The sequence below is a fragment of the Jaculus jaculus genome, chromosome 13 (assembly GCF_020740685.1).
Source record: "Jaculus jaculus isolate mJacJac1 chromosome 13, mJacJac1.mat.Y.cur, whole genome shotgun sequence".
Taxonomy (NCBI): domain Eukaryota; kingdom Metazoa; phylum Chordata; class Mammalia; order Rodentia; family Dipodidae; genus Jaculus; species Jaculus jaculus.
In genome coordinates, this window is record NC_059114.1 from 10,853,032 (window position 1) to 10,878,888 (window position 25,857).

Sequence of the window (25,857 nt, forward strand, 5' to 3'; positions counted from 1 at the left end):
GATCAAAAGCTCATTGTAGATGATATCCACCTGCTGGTAATGGGAGTTACAGGTCAGTGCCCAAGAAGAGAAGGAAGAAAAAGATAAGTGATATAAAAGAGATAGAGAGATGAGAGAGACAGAAAAACAAACAGAAGGAGATAAGGTCAGTTTTCATCGTACCCTCTCCAGGGCCTTGTGAATCAGGTGTTCCCTCTAAGGGCCTGGCAAAGGTTTAACCGTTTGGTCTGTCTTTTAGGATATAGAGTTTTATGGTACCATTGCCGTTTGGGTCCAGGCAAACCTGTTTTTTAAGGTTGATAATCAATGAAGAAAAAGAGATCTGGCACATGTAAATAACTCATAGTAGTGTCTGCTACGAAGTAAATGCTAATAAATCTTACCAGTTTGTTCTCTGTGAGATGGGTGAGAGGATTTAATGCAATCATGAATGAAATGCCTATGTTTCATATGGACTAGTTCTTTTGTTTTATGCCAAGTTGATTGATATAATCCACACACTGAACAATTAACCCGTTTAGTGTGCATGCTTCCATGTCATCCACCACCTTTTGTTTTGTTTTGTTTTTTGTTTTTTCCAGGTAGGGTCTAGCTCTGGCCCAGGCTGACCTGGAATTCACTATGTAGTCTCAGGGTGGCCTTGAACTCACGGTGATCCTCCTACTTCTGCCTCCTGAGTGCTGAGATTAAAGGTGTGCATGACCACGCCTGGCTCATTCACCATCTTTAGGAGGTTATATAACTATCCAGTCAATTTTAGAACATTTTTGTCCTTCTAAAAGAAATCCTAAAAGCAAATCAGCACTCAGCCCTCGCCTCTCCTTACCCCACCTCTATCCAAAGCAAACTTTCTGTCTGTGTAGATTTGCTTGTCTTGGGACATTTCACACTACGTGGTCTTCTGTGACTGACTTTTCTCCGTGGGTGTCACGTGCGCACAGTTCACCCATGTTACAGCTTGAACCGGGATGTCATTCCTTTTTAATTCTCAGTTCCATTTTAATCTTTTTAATTCTCATTTATTTATTTAATTCCATTTAACTTTTTAAATTCTCATTTAATTCCATTGTGTGGATCTGCCACTTTGGGGTTGTTGATCAGGCGCCATTATGAAAAAAAAATGCTACTAAAAAAATGAATATTCATGTGAAAGTTTGTGTGTGGGTACAGCAAGTTTTCATTTCTCGGGTACGTGTCCAAGAATAGGGTTGCTGGGTTATCCAATATCTACCCCCCCCCCCGCCGTTCTCTCGAGGGATTGTGACACTTTAATTTTACATCAGCATGAGTTTACATTTTAATTTCATATTATTTATTTGTGAGCAAGAGAGGATGTATGTGTCGGTACGCTGGGGCCTCTAGCTGCTGCAAGACTCGTGTGCTGCTTTGAGAGTCTGGCTTTCCATGGGTAGTGAGGACTGAACCTGGAGGGTCAGACTTTGCAAACAAGCACCTTTAATCACTGAGCCATCTCCCTAACCGTATGTTCTGATATTTTGTTAAAATTATGGTTGTCATTTGCATTTCCCTAATGACTAAGGATGCTCAGGGCTACTTCATGTGCCATTTGGTCATCTGCATGTTTTCTCTGAAGAAATACCTATTCAGATTCAATTTATTTTTTTCCATTTGTTAATTTTTTACTTATTTATTTGTTTACTTTGAGAGAGAAAGAGGCAGATACAGAAAGAGAATAGGCGCACCAGGGCCTCTAGCCACTGCAAACAAACTCCAGATGCCTGCGCCACTTTGTGCATCTGGCTTTGTGTGAATACTGGGGAATCGAACCTTGGTTGATTCAACTTTAAAAACATTTTTTTTTGTTTATTTTTATTTATTGATTTGAGAGTGACAGAGAGAGAGAGAGAATGGGTGCGCCAGGGCTTCCAGCCACTGCAAACAAACTCCAGATGTGTGAGCCCTCTTGTGCATCTGGCTAACGTGTGTCCTGGGGTGGATTCAACTTTTTAATTGAACTCTCTCTTGCTTTTCCCGAGGAGACACTAATTGACTATTCACCCCAGGTTGGGCACAGGCAAGAGATCAAAGTACAATTCTATTATAGTACAACTTGGTGAGACAATGAGCTTGTGAGGGTCACTTCCCGCATGTGAGTATGAGTAAGGGCTGCTTACGGCGGGTTGGACGACTCAGAGGTCTGCCCCAGCGTGTGTGACAACTCACGAAAGCCGTGTTCCTTGAACTCACTGAACGATTTGCAGGCCACTCTCTGCTGCTTCCTCTCCAGCAGTGGTTTACTGAGTCTGTCACCTTGGGGAGGGGTGGTGTGGATCTTCTAAGTTTTAGACTCTTTCTGGAACTTGTGAGTTGTTTATGTCCTGAGTTTTTTGTTTGTTTGTTTGGTTGGTTGGTTGGTTTTTCGAGGTAGGGTCTCACTCTAGCTCAGGCTGACCTGGAATTCACTGTGTAGTCTCAGGGTGGCCTCGAACTCATGGTGATCCACCTACCTCTGCCTTCCAAGTGCTGGAATTAAAGGCATGCGCTACCACGCCAGGCATGTCCTGATTCTTAGTAAGCCTTTCTCCAGGATGGAAGGTTTCAGTTTGAGGAAATTTATAGAATAGCTGTCTATCACTGATGGATACTTAAAAGCCAAACAGTTCCATTTCAGGAGGAACTTCTTCTTTTTTTTGTTTGTTTATTTTTATTTATTTATTTGAGAGTGACAGACAGAGAGAAGGAGGTAGAGAGAGAGAGAGCGAATAGGCGTGCCAGGGCTTCCAGCCACTGCAAACAAACTCCAGACGCGTGCACCCCTTTATGCACCTGGCTAACGTGGGTCCTGGGGAATCGAGCCTCGAACCGGGGTCCTTAGGCTTCATAGGCAAGTGCTTAACTGCTAAGCCATCTCTCCAACCCTTTTTTTTTTTTTTTTTTTTTGTTTTGTTTTTTGAGGTAGGGTCTCAGTCTAGTCCAGGCTGACCTGGAATTCACTATGCAGTCCCAGGCTGGCCTCGAACTCACAGTGGTCCTCCTACCTCTACCTCCTGAGAGCTGGGATTAATGGCGTGCACCTCCATGCCCGGCTCAGGAGAAACGTTTCTTAATGAAGATGTTTCATACATTTAATATAGCACTCCCTTAGACTTGCTAGTGCCTTTCTCAGCATTTTGTCTGTGCACATGGCAGACACTGGACTATATTTTTTATTTATGTCTTCTCTCCCTCTCTTCTCTCTGTCTCTGCCTGTCTGTCTCTCTTACATACATGCGGGCACACATACATACACACACGTGCACACACCTGTTCTCGCATCCCCTTCAACTAATATTCCATTTCAGCTAAAACATTACACCAGTGTACATCTGTTGTCCCCAACTCAGTGCTATGTCCTATTTTCCTATGCACATGATATAACTGTACAGTTATTTTCATGTGTTGTACAGCCAATTATCTTTGAGTGAAATTTAAACATGAAAAACCTGACACCTATTTCTTTTTATTCACAGTTATTTTTTAGCCTTCTTAATTCCTCTGTCTGGATCCAAGTTTCCATTTGCTATCATTTTCTTTCAGCCTGAAGAACTTGCTTTAACATCTATTGAATTCAGGTCAGCCAGCAACAAATTCTCCCAGGCTTTCCCTGTCTGAAAACATCTTTTTCACTTTAATTCTTCCAGGAATTTTGTTTTGGTTTGTTTGGTTTTTCAAGATAAGGTCTCAAGCTCTAGTAGGATTTTTTTTTTTTTTTTGGAGGCAAGCCCCATAGACTGGTCTTCTTTTATGATAAATAGTGAGAGCTAGAGAGACAAAGAGTAAAAAAAAAGAGAGAGAGAGAATTGGTGTGCCAGGGCCTCAGCCACTGTAATCCAACTCCAGACACATGTGTCACCTTGTACACATGTGCGACCTTGCGCTAACGTCACCTTGTGCGTCTGGCTTATGTGGATCTGGAGAGTTGAACATGGGTCCTTAGGCTTCGCAGGTAAATGCCTTAACCTAAGCCACCTCTCCAGCCCTCTTCCAGGAAATTTTTATGGGCTGTCTAGTTCTAGATTTTGTTTTTTTCTTTCAGCAATAAAAGGATGTTGCTCTTTTGTCTTCTGGCTTTCTTACTCTCCCTGGTACATCTTTTTTTTTTTTTTTCAGAGTCCATGTGACCAAATCCCAGAGTCAAAGCTACACACACCCCTCTGCCCCCCAGCCCCACGATCCTAGGCCTCCCAGCATCTCAGCACCCGCCGTGCAGTCTATTTTCTGTTGCTATAACAAAATGCCTGGGGCTGGAAAAGAGGCTTACTTATCCCACAGTTCTGAAGGCTGAGAGCCCACGCTCAAGCAGCTCTTCTTCTGCTCGGTTTCTAGCGAGGGCCTCGCGGCAGCGGGCGGCGCGGTGGCAGAGCACACGTGAGAGCGATCACGTGGCAAGGCAGGAAGCAAGTGGACTGCAGGACTCAGACTTCCTTTTTATAACAACTCACACTCTTGGGAACTAAACAGGGTCTCAGGAGAACATTAAGCCCCTCCAAGGGTGGCTCCTCCAAAGACCTAATCACCTTCCACTAGACCCACTTTTTTTCGGGGTGGAGGGGTGAGATAGGGTCTCACTCTAGCCCAGGCTGACCTGGAGCTCACAGTGATCCTCCTAGCTCTGCCTCCCAAGTGCTGGGATTAAAGGCGTGCACCACTATGCCCAGCTAGACCCACTTTCTGAAGATGTGTTTATTTGCAAGCGGAGAGATAAGAGGTATAGAGAGAATGTGCGCACCAGGGCCTGCAGCCACTGCTAACGAGCTCCAGATGCATGTGCCACTTGTACATCTGGCTTTTCATGGGTACTGGGGAATCGAACCAGGGTTGTCACATTTTTCAGGCAAGCACCTTAACTGCTGATCCATCTCCACAGCCCTAGACCCACTCAACACTGCCACACTGGGCACCAACTTTCTAACACAGGAGGCTTTGGGGAGCTGATTCAAATCATGCGGAAACCATAGCAGCATTCTTGGGCAAGCAGCACTCATGGCCCAGGATGACAGCCAGCTGAGTGGCAACGAGGCTGTGTGCTGCCAACAGGTGGTACTGTTGTTCCCAAGTCTCTGCCAGAGAACCCTGCTCTAAGAAAAGGGGGCTTCTATAGGACAAGACTGGAAGGGCCTCTGGTCAAAAATGGCTTTTGATATTCCTCAGCATAACCTTCCAAAAACTGCATAGTTTTCCACTACATACTTCATCAGTCCTGAGGACCAGTGAGCCTGAGGCAAAGATACCAGAAAGTTCTAGCCACAAAGTGACCTATTTAAAAGGAACCCCATTAAGGCCACCATGGAGCCAACCCAAGACAGGTCTTGTGTGGAAATTTGGCCCAACAATGTTGGACCTCCATAGACGGTTGTAATTCAAGCCTGCCTTACTGTGGGGTTTCAGATCTTTCTAGATCACATTCTGATGTGCTCATAGACCACGAGGTAGGTATATCATTAGCTATATTCAGGTTTCTTCCTCAGACCCACAGCCAATGTGAGAGGTCCCTGGGCAGCCAACTTCTAGGGACTTGATATTGCCCAAGCTTTGAGGGGTACCTAGTGGGTTCAGGAGCAACTCCTGGGGAAGACAGGCTGCTGGCAGGGCCTCTGCGGGTGTGAGTCTTCCTCTCAGGCTCGGCCCACAGATAGGGCTCTTCCTTCCCTATGCACCCCACTCCCCTCAGCTCGCTGTCTCTACTGCTTCTCCCTCTCCTGGCCTGGCCATGGACCACACCTCCACCTGGAAGATTCTCTGAGTCAGTATGTCCTACCCAGGCACCAGATCCCAGCCAAGGAGCAGTTAGAAACAGCCCCGTACAGTTTCTCTTCTTGAATAGTCACCATATCTTCCTTAACAAATACCATTGTCTCTCAGAAATTCTAAGTTTGGGTTTCTTTTGGTATAAAAATAATTTTAAAAAATTGTTTACTTATGTTAAGAAATATAGCTGTCATGTGCTGGAGAGATGGCTCAGTGGTAAAGGTATTTGCTTGCAAAGCCCAACAGCCTGGGTTCAATTCCCCAGTTCGCACTGTAAAGTCAAATGCACAAAGTGGCACGTGCACCTGGAGTCCGTTTCCAGTGGCTGCAGGCCCTGGTACACCCATTCTCTCTCTCTTATCTCTCTTCAATAAATAAATACATACATAAGGACATATTTTTAAAGGACTATAGCTGATGAGAACCCAGAAGGAAGCTTGCTGGCCCCATACGAGGCAGTTGTCCTCCTCGGGACCAGACGAGCAGGTGACTCAAGCAAGGGGCCAGCCAGTTAGGGAGGCTGGAGGTGTCCCTCCTCCTTACTGTCAAAGAAAGGTGCTGGCTAAGCTCCCACCTCATTTTTCTCGGGCCACACTCCCCTCACACAGATGCTTTTTTGAATGTGGGCTTTTTTTGAGGCTGTAGCATTTGGGGATTGATTTCTTTTTTCTGCTTGGCAAAACCACTTGGGTAGCTATTTGTCATACCAGCTGCCCCCGGTGGTGACGTCACAGGCCCGTGTGTCAGGGCCTGCGGTGCTGTGCATGCGCAGTGCCTGTGTCTCCTCAGTGCAGTAGGGGCGTGGGTGGGCAAGGTCGGGGTGGGTAGTAGAGCTGACGAGCTGGGCTTGCAAGCCAGGGCCTGGTTTATGGAGTGGGGGTGGGCCTGCCCAAAGGGGGCTCTTCATGTGCCAGCACAGCCAACCCCCAGAGTAGACATGGGCCCCTGCACAGGGACACAGCCTGTTGGTAGAAAAACTGACCCTTGGCGATCCTGCTCAGCCACATCTGCAGCCTCCTCACCACCAAGAAATCCCCTTTCCTGCCCTTTGTCTCTCAGATCACCCCTTCATCCAGCAGGCTCTCATGCAGCCAGCCGGGCCTGTGTGCCCAGCTTGGGGGCATGGAGACCCTGGGCAGAGGCAGCCCCTCCCCCTTTAGTGATCCTGGTAACAAAGCACTTTCTCCGCCACGGCCTGTGCTCACTCTCCGTCACTGGTCCCCAGAGGCGCTGCACTTGGAAAACTCTGTCTTTGGGCCACTGTAGAGGCATCAGATGGTTTCCAAGGATAAGCAGATGGGGCTGACTTCAGGCCAGGAGAACGTGAACTAGGAGTTTCCAGTGACCCGCTTGGCGTGTGGGCGCTATCTGGGGCTGATCGGCTGTTGTCATGTGTGGCTCACTGCATGCTTTCTTTAGACTTGAGTTCTGCTTGCCCTTGAGATGGGTTGGCAATGGTTTGACCTTGAGAAAGGTGTTGGCATCACATCAAATGAAATACAAGCACAGGTCTCCTTGTTATCATTCTCAGGAAGGGAGAAAACAGACTTCCCTACCCCCAAATCTCAGCCAAGTGGCCTGACCCAGTGTATGCCTAGGGTAAGATCAGTAATTTCAAAGGCACTATGCTTGGAGTCTAGCTAGGAGTAACACTTCCCCATGGTGCCAATATGGGCAGGAAGATGCCCTCCTGTCCTGGCCCAAAGAGTTGGACAACCAATAACTGGATGGGATGCAGGGTAGTTGCTTATAAAAATGGGGCAAAGGCTTATGGGATTATAAGTGAAAATGCAATACAAAATTGAATTTGTGTAATGTGGACAAAGGCTGGACCTCATCATGGTAATAAGGAAATTAGCTGCCTTCTTAAAAATTTTAATATCCAGGGGCTGGAGAGATGGCTCAGCACTTAAGGCACTTGCCTGCAATGCCTAATGACCTGGGTTTGATTCCCCAGTACCCATGTAAAGCTGGATGCACAAAGTGGCATATGCATCTTGAGTTTGTTTGCAGTGGCTAGAGGTCCTGGCACACCCATTCTCTCCCTCTCTGTCTCTCTCTCTCTCTTTCTTTCTCCCTCTCTCTCCTTGCAAATGAACAAATAAGATACTTTTAAAATGCGGTTTCCCAGGGGGGCAGCACAAGGCATGGGAGAGGGAACCCTAGGAATAAGACACCCCCAGCTTTGGTTTCCTCTTCTGTGGAGCTGGGAGGTGGCACCCGGAGCTATGGAGGACAGACAGTGGTATCTCAGACTAGACGCTGATCGTCAGGATGTCAAAGCTAGTGGGGCCTCAGATAGCATCTGACCCTGTGACTCTCATCCTGGCTGTAGCAAAAAGTGTCCTAGGGAAGCTGTTTGTTCAAATACAGATACTGTGCCCACTCCCAAGTGACCAGGAAGACCCCTGGAGTAGGAGGCCAAGGGAGACTAACGGAGGCCTGTAGTGGGGGCTGCTGCAGAGCACGCAACACAGGCTGGGGAGGCTCCTTGTCTAGACTCATAATCTGAAGGGCTAGGGCTCTGGGGAGGCTTCCCCACCGCGCCACGGTACAGATGGGTCCCTGGTCTTAGCCCGGCAGTCCATGGAGAGGAGAGGGACGCCCTCCACCCCAGTGCTTCATCTGTCAGCAGTCCTGCACACATCCCCACGTGCTCAAACGAGAAGCCAAATACCTCACTCCACGTGGCCCATACCAGGTGACGTTGCAGCCAACTTCCCGGGCACAGCTGGCACAGGACCATTCCTCCTTCGCCTGCCTCGGCTCCCAGCCCTGCTCGTGTCTTTATCACCTGGGGTAGGTGTCACCTAAACAGAACAGTGAAGGGGCTCACAGGCTCTGGAAGGTGTCAGCTCTCCACCGTGCTGAGTCCAGGATAGATGAGCACCTGGATTCCTTCGGGGAGACCCCATGGAAACCCCCAGTTGGAGTAGAGGCTGCAACTGGATCCTTTCCCAACCCCAGGAGGCTATGGTGGCAGGTTTCCTTTGGCGTCACGGCAGATGCTATAAGTGGAGCACATACCCTCCTTCTACACCCCATCTCTGTGCGTCTGTGTTAACTTCCGGGAGGTGGGCCTGTCCGCGTCACCCACCCTCCTGAGTACAGCCTAGAGCAGCATGCTTGTGTGTCGTGGGCTTCTGGCGGAGATGAGACCCGCTGACTCTGGGCCTCCTGACCTGCGCTCATAGTTGTAATTTCCCCTGGCTTTAATCATGCGCTCTGGCTCTTCCCAGTGACAGAAGGAAGGAGGCTAGCTTTTTTTTTTTTAATTTTAATTATTCTTGTGGTACTTGAGGTTGAATTTAGGACCTCATACTTAACCAGGCAAGCACTCCATGTAGTCTCAGGCTGGCCTCGAACTCACAGTGATCCTTCTACCTTGGTCTCCCGAGTGCTGGAGTCAAAGGCGTGCGCTGACTCACCCGGCGCCAGGCAAGCACTCTGCCACTGAGTTACAGCCCCAGATTCTCTTTTCACTTTTAATTTTGAAACAGGCTGTCATGTTGCCTAGTTTGGTTATAAACTCAGTCTGTAGTCCAAGCAGGACTTGCACTTGTGATCCTTTTGCCTTAGCCTTCTGAGTGGCTGGGAATACAGGCCTGTGCCACCAGGCCCAGCCCCAAGATTTGTATTCCTTGGTCTCTATCCAGTCTAGGATTCCTGGCGAACATCTTCCCCACCCTCGGGAAGGTAAGAGATTCAGCGCCAGTCATTAGGCCCCACGCTGGCCCTGGTACTAGCTGTTATGTAGAAGGGACTATTTTCTTATAGAAGTTGTCAGAGAAAACAGCCACTGTCCTACCAGGATCCTGGGACATCCTCAGCATACCCCGTTTCTTCCATCGGGGGGAGAAGAAGCGGGGGGAATCTCACAGCAAGGCCCCGAGGATTACGACCATTCCAGAGCCCTGGATGGCATTTCCATCTACTTGCCAAAGTTGCACAATTCATTATTTATCTGATTTTTCCATTTGATTAGATCCTGACATGCTTTCCAATGTCTCCAAAGCCAAGCCTTTCAGAGTCTTAGTCCCCTGTCTCTTTGAGGGGCTGTGGAGCATCATTAAGGGTTCTCAAAGAGTGTATTGATTATATATACATATATATGTATATATATGTATATATATATAATATATAATATATATTATATATAATAGGTATACATCATATATATATATATATATATAATCAATTAATTTCTTTGCAAAGCTAATGTCTCACAAGACACCATCTGGATAAGACATGTCTGTTTCCTTTGGGTTCCCTACTCCGGAGGATCAGGAAATGCCCCTGAAGGTAACCTGGTTCCTTGGAGCCCTGGGTTTCGTCCCACGCTGCTGGCTGGCTGTGCTTTCCTCTGTCAGTTGCAGCTCTATGTGCAGTGGCCACCTCACCTCTTTCCTGGGTCACCTGCTCCATCCTGTCCTTCGAGCAAGCTCCACCCATGCCCACCAGTTGCCAGACTCATGCTCTCAGAGCCTCACTGGGCCAAAATGATCTCCGTGACTCCTGCACCATTGCTCCTGAGCCCTTCTTCCTCTGCCTTTCTAATGGTCTCCCGTGTTCCAGTTCTCTTAGAAGCTGGGAAAAGACCCCCTTTCTTATCGCCTGGGTGAGGTAGAGCACACGAGCTATACCTGGGGTGACATAGGTCCTCCCTTGGGGCAGAAGACCAGGGCTACCTCACACAGGGCTTGCCTCTCTGCCTGTTTCTTTCTGGCCAGGCTAAAAGGCACCAGCAAGAGCCTCAAGGGCCACAGGGGTGGCAGGTGCCCTCTGTAGTGGTCACACACCAATCCAAGCTCAGCCGCATACAAGCCTCAGGTTTGGGGCACACCCTGAGCTCTCTGTGCCATCCAAGGTGATAGTCACAGAATGTTATGTCAGGTGTGGAAATAGCGTAACACGGAAGCACAGACTAGACAACCACTGAGCAGCTGGGCTAGTCATTCCCATGCTAAAATCACTTGATATCCCCCAAAACTCCCATTTTAAGGCACGTCTGTCTCCGTGATCAGAATCTCGCATATCGGACGCTATGATCAAGCTCCGGACCAGTAACAAACCTGAAATCTAAGCGAAAGTCAGCAACACCGCAGTAATTGACTGGCGGAGGCGTTGGCTGGCAAAGCAGATTGGGATGAGCTGCTTTCTGCTGACTGTGCACTTGAAACCCCCGGGGTTGCCGTGGCTTCTCAGAGGTTGGGCTGTGCACAGGCTGCCAGAAATAATAATAATAGGATGTATGCGGTGCTGAAAACCCCTTAGTGCTCAGGATGGACAAACACCCCTCTGTAGGGGCAGGGACCTGTAACAGGAGTCCCTAGAAAAAGATGTCAGTTCACAAAAGAATAAAGCCATCGTGATCACCACTAGAAAGCTGTGAGGGCTCAAGGACGTTAGTTTATCCCCTCCCAGGCTGGTAAGCTTGGTTTCCACCCTGTAGGGAGGGCAGCTCTGTCCACTCCTTTAGCCACTCTTTCTGGTCTGGGGGTCACCACTAGTCAGAGCTGGTCTTGCTGGCGACTGATCACAGGTCTTGGCTCAGAGCACAGCGCACGTACCCTCTGCTCTGCAGGGGAAGCAGGGCGAGCCTTCTCTTTCTTCCTCTTCCCACAGGGCCTGTCTGTGGGCACATAGAGATGAGCACCTGGGGCTGGAGGGATGGCTTATCAGTTAAGGCACTTGCCTGCAAAGCCAAAGGTTCAATTCCCCAGGACCCACGGAAGCCAGATGCACAAGGTGGCACATGTGTCTGGAGTTCGTTTGCAGTGACTGGAGGCCCAGGTGTGCCCATTCCCTCTTTCTCTCCTCTCTGCCTCTTTCTCTCTCTCTTTCAAATAAATAAATAAATAAATAAAAAGAGACGGGCACATGAGTAAGTGATGAGCCTTGCCCTCAAATAATCCACCATGGTTTTTTTTAATATTTGGACACTACATATGATGGCACTCCCATTGGTTAGAGGCTGGTGAAGGGGATCCCAAGGGGGGAGGCCTGAGGGCTCCGGGCAAGGGTTGAAGTGACCCATACTGACCTTGGCAGAGTAGAGCGGGAAAGCACTCAGATGTGCACCTAGCCTGTGGGGTCTTGAGTGGCACCAGGAGCTCCACAGAGAAAGAATGCCCACTGTCATGAATGCCAGCTAGGCCATGCTGGACACCTTGGGGAAGAGAGGGAGTCCATGCTTTCTTGGCACCCAGGGCTGGGTAAGCAATTAGAGTGCCTGTGTCTAGCCAGGACCCTCCTGAGGTCCCAGCACCCCCCTTCAGGGTCCTCCTCTTGCTCTCCTCACCCCAACTCCTGCCAGCCTGTCTCATTGCAGCGCTACCTCAGCCAGCCCAGTGCTGATTGTGGGGACAGTAGATGTGAGTTGAGTCTCTCCCCACCAATCAGAGCCACTTTCATGCACCTTCAGCCTTAAGTGAGAGGTGATGTCCCCACCGGTCACCTTGTAACATGATCCCCAAACAGGTGAGGTTCCCCCAGAGAAGTGAGAGAGGCAATGCAACATGGGGGTGGCCACAGGACTCTACACGTCACCTCCCTCCCCTCACTCTGAAGCAGGCAGCCATGTAACATTTTTTGGGGGGTTTCTCAGTTTCCGAAGGCTGCCCCCATCCTCCACGCGCAGGGCTTCCCCACAGGAGAAACTCAATCCATTTTCCAAAGATGAAAGAAAGCTCTGCTTCTAAAAATAGCCTACCTGACACCACAGTTGCCATGGCAATCTGTCCTTCCTAGGAGCCTAACTAGAAAAAAAGGGTTCTATCCTTGGTGGAGTACCCAAGGGCCCTCCTCAGCCAGATGCTCACTCCCGAGCTGAGCGAGTCCTGAGTGGCGAGGAGGGACCCAGGGAACACTCGGGGCTCCCTCTTCTTCAGACCTGTGAGTTGAAGGTCAATTTAGGATGGTGCTTTGAAAACACACGCTGGGTTGATGCAAGACGGGAGTGGGGTGGGCTGAGGTCTAGGGCCCTGGCACATATTATATCCCAGTTTAATGTTGGCCATGCACTGTTCTTCCAGCATCTTCCCCAGAAGAGGTATTAGCAACCCTCAGTAACACATAGACTAAAACTGGACCAAGGCTGGGCGTGGTGGCGCACGCCTTTAATCCCAGCACTCGGGAGGCAGAGATAGGAGGGTCACCATGAGTTCGAGGCCACCCTGAGACTATGTAGTGAATTTCAGGTCAGCCTGAGCTAAAGTAAGACCCTACCTGGAAAAAAAAAAAAAAAAAAACAAAATTAGAACAAAGTGGTTCTGTTCAGCATGGCCCCTTGTGCAAGGATGACCCACAAATACATGAAGTGTGTCATGTTTACCGCAAGCTATGGAATCAGTCTACCCACAGGTGAAGTAAGAAAACAGGCTATTGGGCTGGAGAGATGGCTCAGTGGTTAAGCGCTTGCCTGTGAAGCCTAAGGACCCCGGTTCGAGGCTCGGTTCCCCAGGTCCCACGTTAGCCAGATGCACAAGGGGGCGCACGCGTCTGGAGTTCATTTGCAGAGGCTGAAAGCCCTGGCGCGCCCATTCTCTCTCTCTCCCTCTATCTGTCTTTCTCCCTGTGTCTGTCGCTCTCAAATAAATAAATTTAAGAAAAAAAATTAAAAAAAAAAGAAAACAGGCTATATACATATATACAATGGAGTTTTAACTCAGCCATCAAGAAGAATGAAATTATTTTAGCAGGAATATGGAAAATCATCGTGTTAAGTGAAATAAGCCAGATTCAGTTAATTATTGAATGTTTCCTCTCATATGTGGAGTCTGGACTAACTTATCTATGTAGTTGATATATCCACATACATATGGCATGGAACTCAAAGGGAAACTACTTTAATAAGAAGGAAAGAGGGCTGGAGAGATGGCTTAAGTGGTTAAGGTACTTGCCTGTGAAACAAACCTAAGGACTCAGGTTCGATCCCCCAGTACCCACATAAGCCAGATGCACAAGGTGGTGCATGTACAAGGTGGTGCATGTATCTGGAGTTCATTTGCAGTGGCTGGAGGCCCTTGTGCAACTATTCTTTCTTTCTCTCTCTCTCTCTGTCTCTCAAATAAATAAAGAAATAAAATATTTTTTATTTCTTTATTTATTTGAGAGTGACAGACACAGGGAGAAAGACAGATAGAGGGAGAGAGAGAGAATGGGCGCGCCAGGGCTTCCAGCCTCTGCAAATGAACTCCAGACGCGTGCGCCCCCTTGTGCATCTGGCTAACGTGGGACCTGGGGAACCGAGCCTCGAACCGGGGTCCTTAGGCTTCACAGGCAAGCGCTTAACTGCTAAGCCATCTCTCCAGACCTAAAATATTTTTTAAAAGGAAAGGAACCACCAGCAAAAGTGGGAGCAAAAGAGGGTAATGGGGTTGAATAGGATCCAACTGCATTACATGCTTATATGAAAATGTCATAATGAACCCCTTTATACAATAAATATTTATTAATAAAAGTATTTAATATACCCAGCATAAGAATTGGACTGTTAACCCAGGCTGCATGGAGTTGGATGCAGGACCACCAGACACCTTCTTTACCTTGGCACCGTCTCCCAGCCAGGGTGTCATAGGCTCCTGGCTTTTCAGAGTGGCCAGAGGGACTCACGAGGCCCCAGTGTCCAGGAAGGAGTCTCAGGGATCAGCCTAGCATCCAGAGACCAACTCCCCAGGACACTGAGACAAGCCACACCGGCCAGCCACAGAGGAAGAATGTGACAGCTGGTCAGTCCAGCCCAGCCACCCCAAACGGTGTCCCAATAATGAACTCCCCAAACGTCCAGGTGGAAGTTTCTTGAACCTGTGGGTCTGTTACCATACATGGCAGAAGAGACGTGGCAGATGTAATTAGATTACAGATCCCAAGGTGGGGATCATCGCTGTGGGCCCAGTAAATCCCAAAGGTCCTTCTGAGAGGAAGGCAAGAGAGGCGAAGCACTGACGACTCTGCGACACTGCCAACTCGGAGGCTGTGGAGGCCGCCAGCAGGGAGCAAGGACAGCCTCCAGGAAGAAAAAAGGCAAATAAATGCCCTGCCTGGGCGCCTCCAGAAGGCGCGTGGGCCCTGTCACCACCCCGCCTTCCCGACCTGCCATGGGACAAACGTTGCTAATTTAAAGGACTACTTTAAATTAGGGGTTGGAGAGGTGGCTTAGTGGTTAAGACCTCTGCCTGCAAAGCCAAAGGATCCCAGTTCGATTTTCCAGGACCCATATTAGCCAGATGCACAAGGGGGCACACGAGTCTAGAGTTCATTTGCAATGGCTGGAGGTCCTGGCACGCCCATTCTCTCTCTTCCCCTGTCTCTGCCTCTTTCTCTCTCTCAAATAAATAGATAAAAAACAAAGTTTAAAGGACGACTTTAGTTCCCCAGTGCTTCTGTAACGTGACAAATGACCATTAAAGCTTGTCTGTCAGTTCCAGAAACTGTAAGTTCAAACTCAAGATGTTGGTGAAGCCACACCTGCTCTGAAGGCTCCGGGGGAAGGGACCGTTCCATGCCTTTCTCGGGACTTCCGGAGCTGCTCGTGATCCTTGGTGCCCATTGGCTTGTAGCTTCATTTCAGTCTCTGTTCCTGCCCTGCTTGTCTCTTTGCTGTTCCCCTTCTCCTTTTCTTCTTCCTCTTCCTCCTCCTCCTCCTTTCACTTTCTCTGTCTCTCTTTCTGAGGCAGGGTTTCACTATGCAGCGTGGGCTGCCCTTGAACTCACCATTCTCCTGCCTCAGCCTCCCGAGTGCTGAAGTCACAGGCATGCACCACCACCCCTGGCAGTTTTCTCCATTCTGTAAAGACAGCAGCCATGTTGGCCTACAGACTCAGAATGTTCTAGCATGGCTTTTCATCTTAACTAACCGTATCTGCATCAACTCCAGGACTGATAGGCAGCGTCACACACAACCGGCTGTGGTGGTGCCTGCCTGTAATCCCAACATTTGCGAGGCAGAGGCAGGAGGATTAAATATTTAAGGTTGTCCTCAGCTACGTAGCGAGTTTCAGGTCATCCTGAGCTCCATGAGACCCTGCCTCCAAACAACAACCTAAGAATGGGCTTCTCCACTTTCCCCACTTGGATGTCCTTGTTTCAGTCACACTGAAGTTTCCAGAAGGACAGGAATTTGGAGTGGGGAGAGAGAATGACACCGTCTAGTCAAGTACAGCCTCTAAAGTTTGGAAACACATGCCTACAGGAAGTTGAGTTCCTGTGGACGGGGAACCACTACCTGATGGGCCACCAAGAGGACGTGGAAATTGTGACTGCAGCCTTGTAACACACTGGTGGCCTTGGCTTTAGGTATTTATTCTCTCTCTCTCTCTCTCTCTCTCTCTCTCTTTCTATTTATTTTTTGAAGTTTAGAATTTTTTTTTAAATTTTTATTGAGAATTTAAATATATAAACATATTACAAATTTGTCCTATTCTCTTTGGTTTAAACTTTTTGTTTGCTTGTTTATTTTTATTTATTTATTTGAAAGGGGCAGATAGACAAAGAAAGAGGAAAGGGAGAGAGAGTTGGTATGCCAGGGCCTCCAGCCACTGCATGCGGACTCCAGACATGTGCACCACCTTGTGTGCATGAGCAACCCTGCCCTTGCGTCAACTTGTGTGTCTGGCTTACGTGGGACCTGGGGAGTTAAACATGGATCCTTAGCCTTCGCAGGCAAGCGCCTTAACCACTAAGCCATCTCCCCAGCCCTCATATTCTCTGTTAACAAAAAGAATTCATTGTTCCATGTGACCAGTAGAAATCAGAGATATTTCAGGAGTTGATGCCTTTCTGCAGATGGTCATGTTGTAATAGATGGGGCCGCATATTTTGTGGTCATTCATTCTATATGGCTGTGCTATTCCAGAGCTGGCCTTTCTTCTCCCCATTACCTGGCTCTCCGCCTGTCTTAGAGACTGAGGTCCAGTATTTTCCCCATGCTCCACAGCCTCACGCATGCCGTTCTCACTAGCCGGAGTGGCCTGGGAGCACTGCTGATCGAGTCCCGGCCGTCAGTGGGAAGTCATTTGCATTGGAGGGCACAAGATCCCCTTTGGCCCTGAGCTCTCTGTAGGGCTGAATAGAGTCTCCTTAGGGATTGCAGCTATAGCTCAGCCTAGCACACACCATGGCCTGAGTTCAGTTGTGGTACATGCCTCTAATCCCAGCACTGGGAAGTAGAGGCAGAAGAAGCAGACATTCAAAGTCAACCTCAGCTATATAATGATTTCACACCAGCCTGGGCTACATGAGACTTTGTCTGAAAAAAAGAAAAAATGAGGACTGGAGAGATGGCTTACTGGTTAAGGTGCTTGCCTGTGAAGCCTAAGGACCCAGGTCCAATTCCCCAGGACCCATGTAAGCCAGATGCACAAGGTGGCATATATGTTTGGAGTTTGTTTGCAGTGGCTGGAAGTCCTGGAGCGCCCATTCTATCTGCCTCTTTCTCTCTCTCCCAAATAAATAAATAAATAAATAAATATTTTAAAAAATGAGTTTGGGGCTGAAGAGATGGCTTAGCCATTAAGGCATTTATCTGCAAAGCTAAAGGACCCAGGTTCAACTCCCCAAAACCCACATAAACCAGATGCACAAGGGGACTCGTGCATCTGGAATTTGTTTGCAGTAGCTGGAGGCCCTGAATGTCCTCCCTCTCTCTCTCTCTCTCTCTCTCTCTCTCTCTCTCTCTCTCTATCTTTCTCTCTTAAAGAAATTTAAAAAAAATTTTTTTTAATGAGTTTGCTAAGGGTAATGACCTAAGGTGGCCATTTTCATTGCTGTCTGCTGCGGGATGCCTGCCATCTTGCCTGGCTTCTTCATTGCTGACCACTGGGAAGTTGTTTCTTCCCAGCTTGCTTCCAGAACTTCTAAGATCCATGCTGAGTCTGATTGCAATTCACTTAACATTTCCCAGAAGTACCAGCCATTTAGTCAGATGACAGCACCCCAGGAGTCAGAAGTGTTGCCTGGCATGGCGAGGTCAGGAGGAGAGTGGTGTGGGCACCATGGGGCAGGCAGTGTGAGACAGGGGCATACTTTGGCACACCCTCCCCCCAGAGGGCTTAGGCACAGAAACTAGATGTGGAGGATGGATCAAAGCTGCTCTGAGGCAGAGGGCACGTGCCATGTGTGCCCTGCGTTCTTCCAACTGGCCCTCACTACCACCTACTGCCCAGCAAAGGTCACCCCTGCCTTCCCTAGCCTGCATTCCCAGGAGGCCGAGGAAAAGTGAGGCCCAGCACCGGCCTGCTCTCTTTGCCCCCTGCAGACCTGAGCACACACCCGTGGTCCCCACTGTTGGCAGCTGGGTACAGCGTGTGACCAGAGGCCCATGCCCACCTCCTGGTGGTCCTGATGGAAGACACCCAGAACAGTGCTCTCCCCTGACCCTCCTCCACCCCTTCCCCGTTTTCTTCCACGTAGACTTTATGAACGGAGAGGGCATGTGGAAAGATCACGAACTGCAGCCCAGGGTGAAGGCGGTGGCTCAGTCAGGAAAACTCTTGCTGAGCATGTCTGAGTCGCTCCCTGAAGCTGGAGCTGCTGATTTGCAGTCAGCCCGGCTGACCAGCAAGCCCCCAGAGTTCTCCTGGATCTGCTTCCCACGGGACAGAGGTTCCAGGGGCGCTCCCAGCCGTTTGTGTGGGTGCTAGAGATGAAACTCAGGCAGGTTCTCGGGTACCCTCGTGCTTGTGTGACAAGAGCCCCCACCCGCCGAGCCAGTTCCCTAGCCCCAGTTTTGTTCTGCTGTGGGGGTGAATAGAACGACTGGGTATCTGCACCACGTTTTCTTTATCTGTTCATCAGGTATGGGATTTAGGCTGGTTCCATGTCTTGGCTGTTATGAGCAGCCTCACAATAAACATGGATGTGCAGGTGTATCTGTGATACCCTGACTTATGTCTCTTCCATATCCAGGAGTGGCCCTGGGCAACTCAAGTGTACCTTTCTATCCTCAGTCCCATCTTTCTGGCTCATCATGTGCATTAGCTGAGGCAGGCTGGCATCCAGAAAGGCCGAGTACACAGCAGCTGGCAATCCAGAGAGGAAAAACCACTGGGTTCAGGCCCCCGCTCTGCCCCTTGATAGCTAAGCCTGAAGCCCATGACTTGGCATCTCGGAACCTGCAGCCCTGGCTCCTGCAAGGAGGGCAAAAGAGCCGCCATCCACCCACGTCGACAGTGAGGTGCTGAGCACCCGGTGGTTCCTGGGGTGGCCCAGCCCACACCATCTCCAGACACTGGGTTGTTCTGAGGCTGCATTTGAGTGGGCTGATGGGGAAAGGGGCTGTTCCTACCCCTGCCTAGATGCCAGCCCAAGGGTTTTGGCTAACAGGAACAGGGCATGCCCTAGATGCTTCCTTTCTGTTCTCTCCCCCACGCAGCCCCATGCAGCTGGCCAGCTTGGCGCTGCTCTGGGCTCAGGACACACTCAGAACAGCAACTTGGTCACATCCACCCACACACACCTCGCCTGCCATGGGGAGAAATCTGTTCTCTCAAAATACGCATTCTTTTTTTTCTCTTTTGATTTTATATCTTGGGTTACAGATTTTCCTCATCTAAGAAAAGCCTTTGCTGATTATTCCTGAAACAAGGCATTTCAGAAACCCTTTAGCAGACATAGGCTGTGGGACTCACAGGCTGCCGTCAGCCTCTTTAGCGCACGCATCGCTAAGGCAGCAGCAGTGGCCCCAGGCCAGCTGGCTGTAGAAAACCCCTGTGACCCTGACCAGCCCCCGGACACAGGCTGGAGTAGGAGGTGGGCTGCCTGGGCTGCTGTGTGAGACGTGCGAGGGAAGGTAAAAATAGGGAGCGAGAGCTGTCTGGCTCCCTGAACAGACTCTCCAGCAGACTGGCACCAAGAACAGGGGGCTAGCTGGACAGTGTGGGCATGACCTCACTGCTCGGGGCATCAGCTCCTTTGTAGAGCGCCCTAGGGAGGTGAATTTCGTACCCTGAGGCTGCACTCAGAAGAGACTCTGCAAGTGAGTGTCCATGTTCTGCATGGGAGATGGGTACAGACAGAATCAGGAAAAAAGTGCCGGGTGGAGAGTATGTGGGGGCCGGGCAATAAGACAGGGCACCTTGACTATGGCATGGGAGTCTCCAGGCAGATTTTGGAGAAGGGGTGACATTGGTTTGGACTTAGAGGGGGTAAATGGGGTGAGAACTCAAGGGGGTGTAGCGTTCCAGGCAGCAGGGACCTGGTGGAAGCGTTTGCAGGGGGCCCAGGGGATGAACAGGGTGCAGAGACAAAGTGGAGCTGGCCAGGAAGGTGGTGGTCCACCTCGGTGGGTCTGCAGGCCAGGAAAGAGCCCCGGCTCTCTTCTGTAGGTTTCCAGGCTCCATCCAGCGCCCCCCACAGGTCATGTGTTAGCAGAGCTGGTGTCCTACGCATGGACAGGTACCTGCAGGCTGGCTCCCTCCAAAACGCCCTCCAAGCCTTTCCATTCCAGCCAGTGCCCCTTTTCTCTCCCCTTCCCATTGACTCAACTGGACATGTACAGGCCCAGAGCAGCCCCGGGTGCCATCTAGGGCTCTCGTTCTCAGTGGTGCTACGTGGCCTGCCAACCTTGACCCAGGCCACGTCCTTGTGCTGGTAACCATAGCAGCAATTCTCTTTCCCTCTCCAGATGACTCTGGGGACGACGACGAAGACACTGCCGCCCCAGCCGACAAGAGCGAGCTCCACCACACCCTCAAGAGCCTCTCCTTGAAGTTGGATGACCTCGGGACATGCAATGACCTCATTGCCAAGCATGGCGCGGCGCTGCAGCGCTCGCTGAATGAACTGGACAGCCTCAAGATCCCGTCGGAGAGCGGGGAGAAGCTGAAGGTCGTGAATGAGCGGGCAACCCTCTTCCGCATCACGTCCAATGCTATGATCAACGTGAGTGTCGCCCCGCCGCCAGCTGCCTTAAGGCTCCCCCAGGGGAGGGAGGGCGCACGCCAGTGGCAGCAGCTGCAGCTCCCTGAGCGCTCTGCTTCCTGGGCCTCTAAGCCAGTTTTCAAAACTGGCATCTTCTTTACACTCACCAGCATTTTTACATCGTCTGTATGCAGCCATTGTCTGGTGAGGACCTGCATTTGTCTTTTAAATTTTTTTTTATCTATTTGCAAGGAGAAAAAGAATGGGAGAGAAAGGGGGAGATGGATGGGTGGGTGGATGGATACATACATACATAGTAGCATGCCAGAGCCTCTTGCCACTGCAAACAAACTCCAGATGCATGTACCACTTTGTGCATCTGGCTTTATGTGAGTACTGGGGAATCGAACCCTGGCCAGTAGGTTTTGCAAGAAAGTGCCTTTAACCACTAAGCATCTCCCCAATCCATGCACCTGTCTGTCAGTAAGCCAGCCTGACTATTTGTCCTGTGGAGTTTGGGATGGAACCTAGGGTCTCACAAATGCTAGGCAAGTGCTCCGCCACTAAGCTGCAGCTCCAGCCCGAGGACAGTGTTGAATTGCCCCAAGCTCCCTGTGGGCAGGTGAGAGACACTTCCCAGATGGTCCCCGGGAGACCAGGCTCCGCGGTTGGTGGAGCAGGTTCACATAGGCCAGCATCATCACTTGCCACCCAGAGTGGCCTCTTCCTGTGTTTGAGGAAATGAGGTGCTCAGACTGGGGACACTGAGTGGCCCTGCTGTGTCATTGCTTGTGCTGTGCTGTCCTTACTTGCGTGTGGCTCATACAGTTCGGGGAAGGCCTGCCTGACAGACATACAACCCAGACCTCAGCAGCAACCCACTAAGCCCTCCCCAGGGGAGGGAGACCCCATGGTGAACAGGTAGGCCCTTCCTGTCCAGGGGCTTCACAGCCCAGAACTCTTTCTTTTTAAAAATATTTTATTTTTATTTATTTATTTACTTGACAGAGAAAGAGAGAGAGAGAGAGAATGGGTGCATCAAGGCCTCCAGCCACTGCAAACGAATTCCATCTGCATGTGACCCTTGGGCATCTGGCTAACGTGGGTCCTGGGGAATCGAACCTGGGTCCTTTGGCTTTGCAGGCAAGCACCTTAACCACTAAGCCATCCCTGTAGCCCCAGAGCTCTTTCTTGGTGATGTGTTTTCAACCAAACTTTCAAGAAGAACGTCCATCCAGTTCCGGTTCCAGCAGCTTGCCAGCAATACATTTGAAAGCAAAGGATGAGGAGGGTCTGGGGAAGGGCTGGGAAGGGAAGCCGAGGCCCAGCCACCACCACCACGTGGGAGAGGGATTCCTAGGAGCAAGTGGAGAAGGTGGTGGCCACAGAGCAGGGCCTGGAAGGGAAAAGAAAGTCTCAGGGCCGCATCTGCTTAAGGGTGTGAGCCCAGGCCCTGACTCCTGAGCCTGACACAGCTGCCTCATGAGAGGGCAAAGTCTATCCCTCTCCCTTGACTGGGCAGGACACCTCCCCTGCCCACCTTGCCTCACTTTCCCCCTTCAGCATCATCTGCCAGCACCCGTGAGTCCGTGGCATCTCATAAGCTTTGCTACAGCAGCCTTTGACCCACCTTTCCCAAGTCCTTGACCCTCCGTACCTGGCACAGGGCCCAGCGCTCAGGAGCCTCAGCAAACCAGCAAAGGGGGTGGATAAGGGGGAGAGAAGAAGGGAGAACGGTGAAAGAACACAGCAGCAAGTGAATGAATTGCTTAGTGTCTGGCAGAATTCCCTAGTGGATAATTTTTCAACTGATAGAAGCCTGCCCAGGAAATCCTGCCTGAGTGACAGCTTTGAGCAGCAGTGAATTAGCCTGCTGCTTAAGGGAAGCCCCGCAGCACTAGTGAATGATGTGGGGGTTGGAAAGAGCCTTGAATCCCCCCCACCATTTTCTTCCTTCCTTCCTTCCTTCCTTTTCCTTTTTTGTGTTGTTTTGTTGAGATAGGGTCTCACTCTAGCCCAGGCTGACCTGGAATTCACTATGTAGTCTCACTGGGATTCAAGGTGTGCGCCACCATGCCCGGCTCAGACTGGCCTTTTTTTTTTAATGAGAGACAGAGGGAGAATTGGCAGGCCAGGCCCTCCGGCCACCGCAGTCGAATTCCAGACACATGTGCGATCTTGCACACGTGTGTCACTGGGCATCTGGCTTATGTGGGACCTGGAGAGTTGAACATGAGTCCTTAGGCTTTGCAGGCAAGTGCTTTAACCACTAAGCCATCTCTCCAGCCCTTGAACCCCCATTGTCATGAAGAACTTTTCCACTTGGCTCAGCATAGGGATGCATACCCCTTGTTCCAAGCCTGGGAGCCAGGAGGTGCCTGGGTCTGACACAGTCTGACCGTTTTTAAGGTGGAGGACTGAATGAGAGCTTACCACTGCTCACGCTTTGGCGTTAGTCCCCATAAAACAGGGTGACAGCAGGGAAAAACCTGCCAGACTGGTTTAATTTTCCTTTGAATTTATCTTTATGATGAAGCCACATACCTGTGGGGTAGTGGGGAAGTCACTTCTGCTTGGTGACAGCAAGAGTCCTCCTAAGTGGTCATCCTTCCAGTAGCCACAGGAAGGTGTTACAACAGCCTCACTGTCATTACCGCCTGTTACTGGAAACCCAGAGGAGTCATTTTGCCCTTCGCTCACAATGGGAGAGATAGCCAGGCGTGGTGGCGCACGGCTTTAATCCCAGCACTTGGGAGGCAGAGGTAGGAGGATCGCTGTGAGTTCAAGGCCAGCTTTTGAGACTACAGAAAGAGTTCCGGGTCAGCCTGGGCTCCAGTGAGCCCCTACCTTGAAAATAAAAGCCACCCAAAACAGACAGAATGGGAGAAATGATCGGACTTGTATTCAAGCAAGACCCACTGCTTGGGGAATGGGCTGAGCATGAGGCACACACTGTCACGCCTTCAGGTACTCGCGGGTGACTGGGAGAGAGGAGCTGGTGCCAGCAAGAAGTGGCCAGTGCTACTGTGAGCTGAAGGCAGGGCCATCAGAATGGTCTCCAAAGTGTAGACCTGAGCCACTAGAATGGGGACCCTTGCTCTCTGACTGCTCCCAAGCCCACTCGTGGGTTCCAGAGAGATGTAGCCGGGTCTTTCCCCAGAACAGCACTTGTGCACCCAGCAGATGGCAAAGCTGGCTAGAAAGTGAAACCCCACAAAAGACCAGGGACTGCCCAGGTGCCCAGTGGGGGCAGAAAGCACAGACTGACCCTGAACTCTTTGAGTGCCTGAGTTTGCCAAGGAAACGGGGTGTCTTGCAAGACACATGTTAGCACTACCAGGAGAGCTGGCAGGAATCACGGGGACGTCTGAGAGACCCTGGCGCAAGGATTCGAGGGTGGCTGTGAAGGAGAGACACCCAGATGGATTTGGCCTGGGAGTGCACTTTGAGAGAGCTGTCAAGAAGGAGTGCAAGAGGGCAGGAGAAGGAGGGGCCAGGCGCCAGGGCAGGGCGTGGAGGCAGGTGCAGACTGGTGTACAGATATGGAGTTAGTAACTTAGGGCACTTGGACAGAGCCTCATAGAAATAAAGATGATGCACCATGAGCTTGAGGCCACCCTGAGACTACATAGTGAATTCCAGGTCAGCCTGGACTAGAGTGAGACCCTACCTCAAAAAACAAACAAACAAAGAAGAAAGGAAGAAAGAAAGATAGATCATAGCTGGGTGTAGTGGTGCACATCTTTAATCCCAGCACTCGGGAGGCAGAGGTAGGAGGAGCACCGTGAGTTCGAGACCAGCCTGAGACTACAGAGTGAATTCTAGGTCAGCCTGGGCTAGAAGACCCTAACTCAAAAAAAAAAAGAAAAAGAAAAAGAAATAAAGATCATAAGGGTCTTTACTTGGGGCAATCAAAGAATGGGAGTGGTGGAGACTTGTCTGAAACGCCATGTATCTCACAACCTGGGAGACCAGTGGGGACCCTTGGGCCAATGGTGGGGTGGGAGATGAGGGGCTGACAGCAAGAGCTGTCCCTGGTTCTTCTGGGATCATGGGGCACATTCCCATCAGCTGTCCGTTGCTCTGCTTCTGACAGCTTGCTCATTTGGGGCCTGGAGAGATGAGTAAAAATAGATTCCAGAATTGTCTCAAATCAGTTGGCAAACTGGAAGGCAGATGGTGCCGGTTCCTGTGTGCAAGGGGTGAACTATTTTGAGTGTGAAAAGGGCTATTTTAGAGTTTTAATTGAATACAGAAAGCTGCTTCTCCAATACCAAGAATGAGGGACATCCAGGAGAGCCCTGGAGCTGGCCAGCCCATGCCACCTGGCTGTCCCTAGGGGCCAACCTGGCCTTGCGGTGCCCTGAGAACTTGGTCTGTTGGAGATCACAAGGGGCTGATACACAGTGTAGTGGGTCTGCTGGACAGAAGGACCATGGGCTGACTCCAGTATTCCCACTATAGCTATAGCTGTCCCCACGCTTAGTGTTGGCCATCTGAGATGGCCACACATCTTCCAATATGGCGCTGGTCCTTCCTGCCTGGGAGGCGTCACTGAGTTTGGGCTTTTGTGTATATGAGAGTAGCCAGCTGCTGTTTGTTGGGAAGAGAGGAGAGAGCCTCTCCTGGCCCTGGTGCCTCTCTGGTTTAGCTTCTGGCCAAGAAACAGCTCAGGGAGGCAATGTGTCTCTGCCACTTCCTCTCCATTTGCTAGCCTTGGGTTCCCAGGGAAAGGCAAGGGTCCCCATAATAGGAACCACACAAGGCTCAGCTTGGTGGCCAGACATCATCATGGGGAGAAAAACCCTCCACTCACCCACCCTGGAGCCCAGACACGTCAGCGCCTCAGACAGCAGCTGTGTGGCAGTTCCTGGCCTGGCCGTGGACGCAAACTCTGCCCTTCCGCCCGTCCTCCCTTTGCCTAAGGTTATTGGGAGCTCTTGTGCGTGTTGGTGGTTGAAGACAGTGCCAGCCATATAGCCTGGATCCTCCCCTGGTTGATCTGTCATCTCCCCACATTCTTTATGAGCCTGATAGCTGCCCGCCTCAACATCCTGTAGCTGTCTGATTCCTCCCACACACCATCTAGGAGGAAATGGCCATGGAGGAGACCAAGAGTTTCTAAGTGGACAGTGAAGGCCATGTTCAGACAGGGTCCTCGCTCTGCAGACGCACCGAGTGTTTGAAAGGCTGTCCCAGGTCACATGCAGGCCAGGCAGGGGACCTAGATCAGCTGATCCCATGCCTGCT

General features: G+C 50.4%; 1 protein-coding gene across 2 annotated transcripts in view; it reads left to right on the forward strand.

The window, feature by feature from the left end:
* Osbp2 (oxysterol binding protein 2) overlaps positions 1 to 25,857 on the forward strand; it is a 155,098-nt gene that overhangs the window by 111,373 nt on the left and 17,868 nt on the right. For both annotated transcript variants that reach the window (XM_045132564.1, XM_045132565.1), the window contains exon 3: positions 20,372 to 20,628. In XM_045132564.1, coding sequence (XP_044988499.1) covers positions 20,372 to 20,628 — 257 coding nt within the window. The remainder of the gene's footprint in view (positions 1 to 20,371; positions 20,629 to 25,857) is intronic.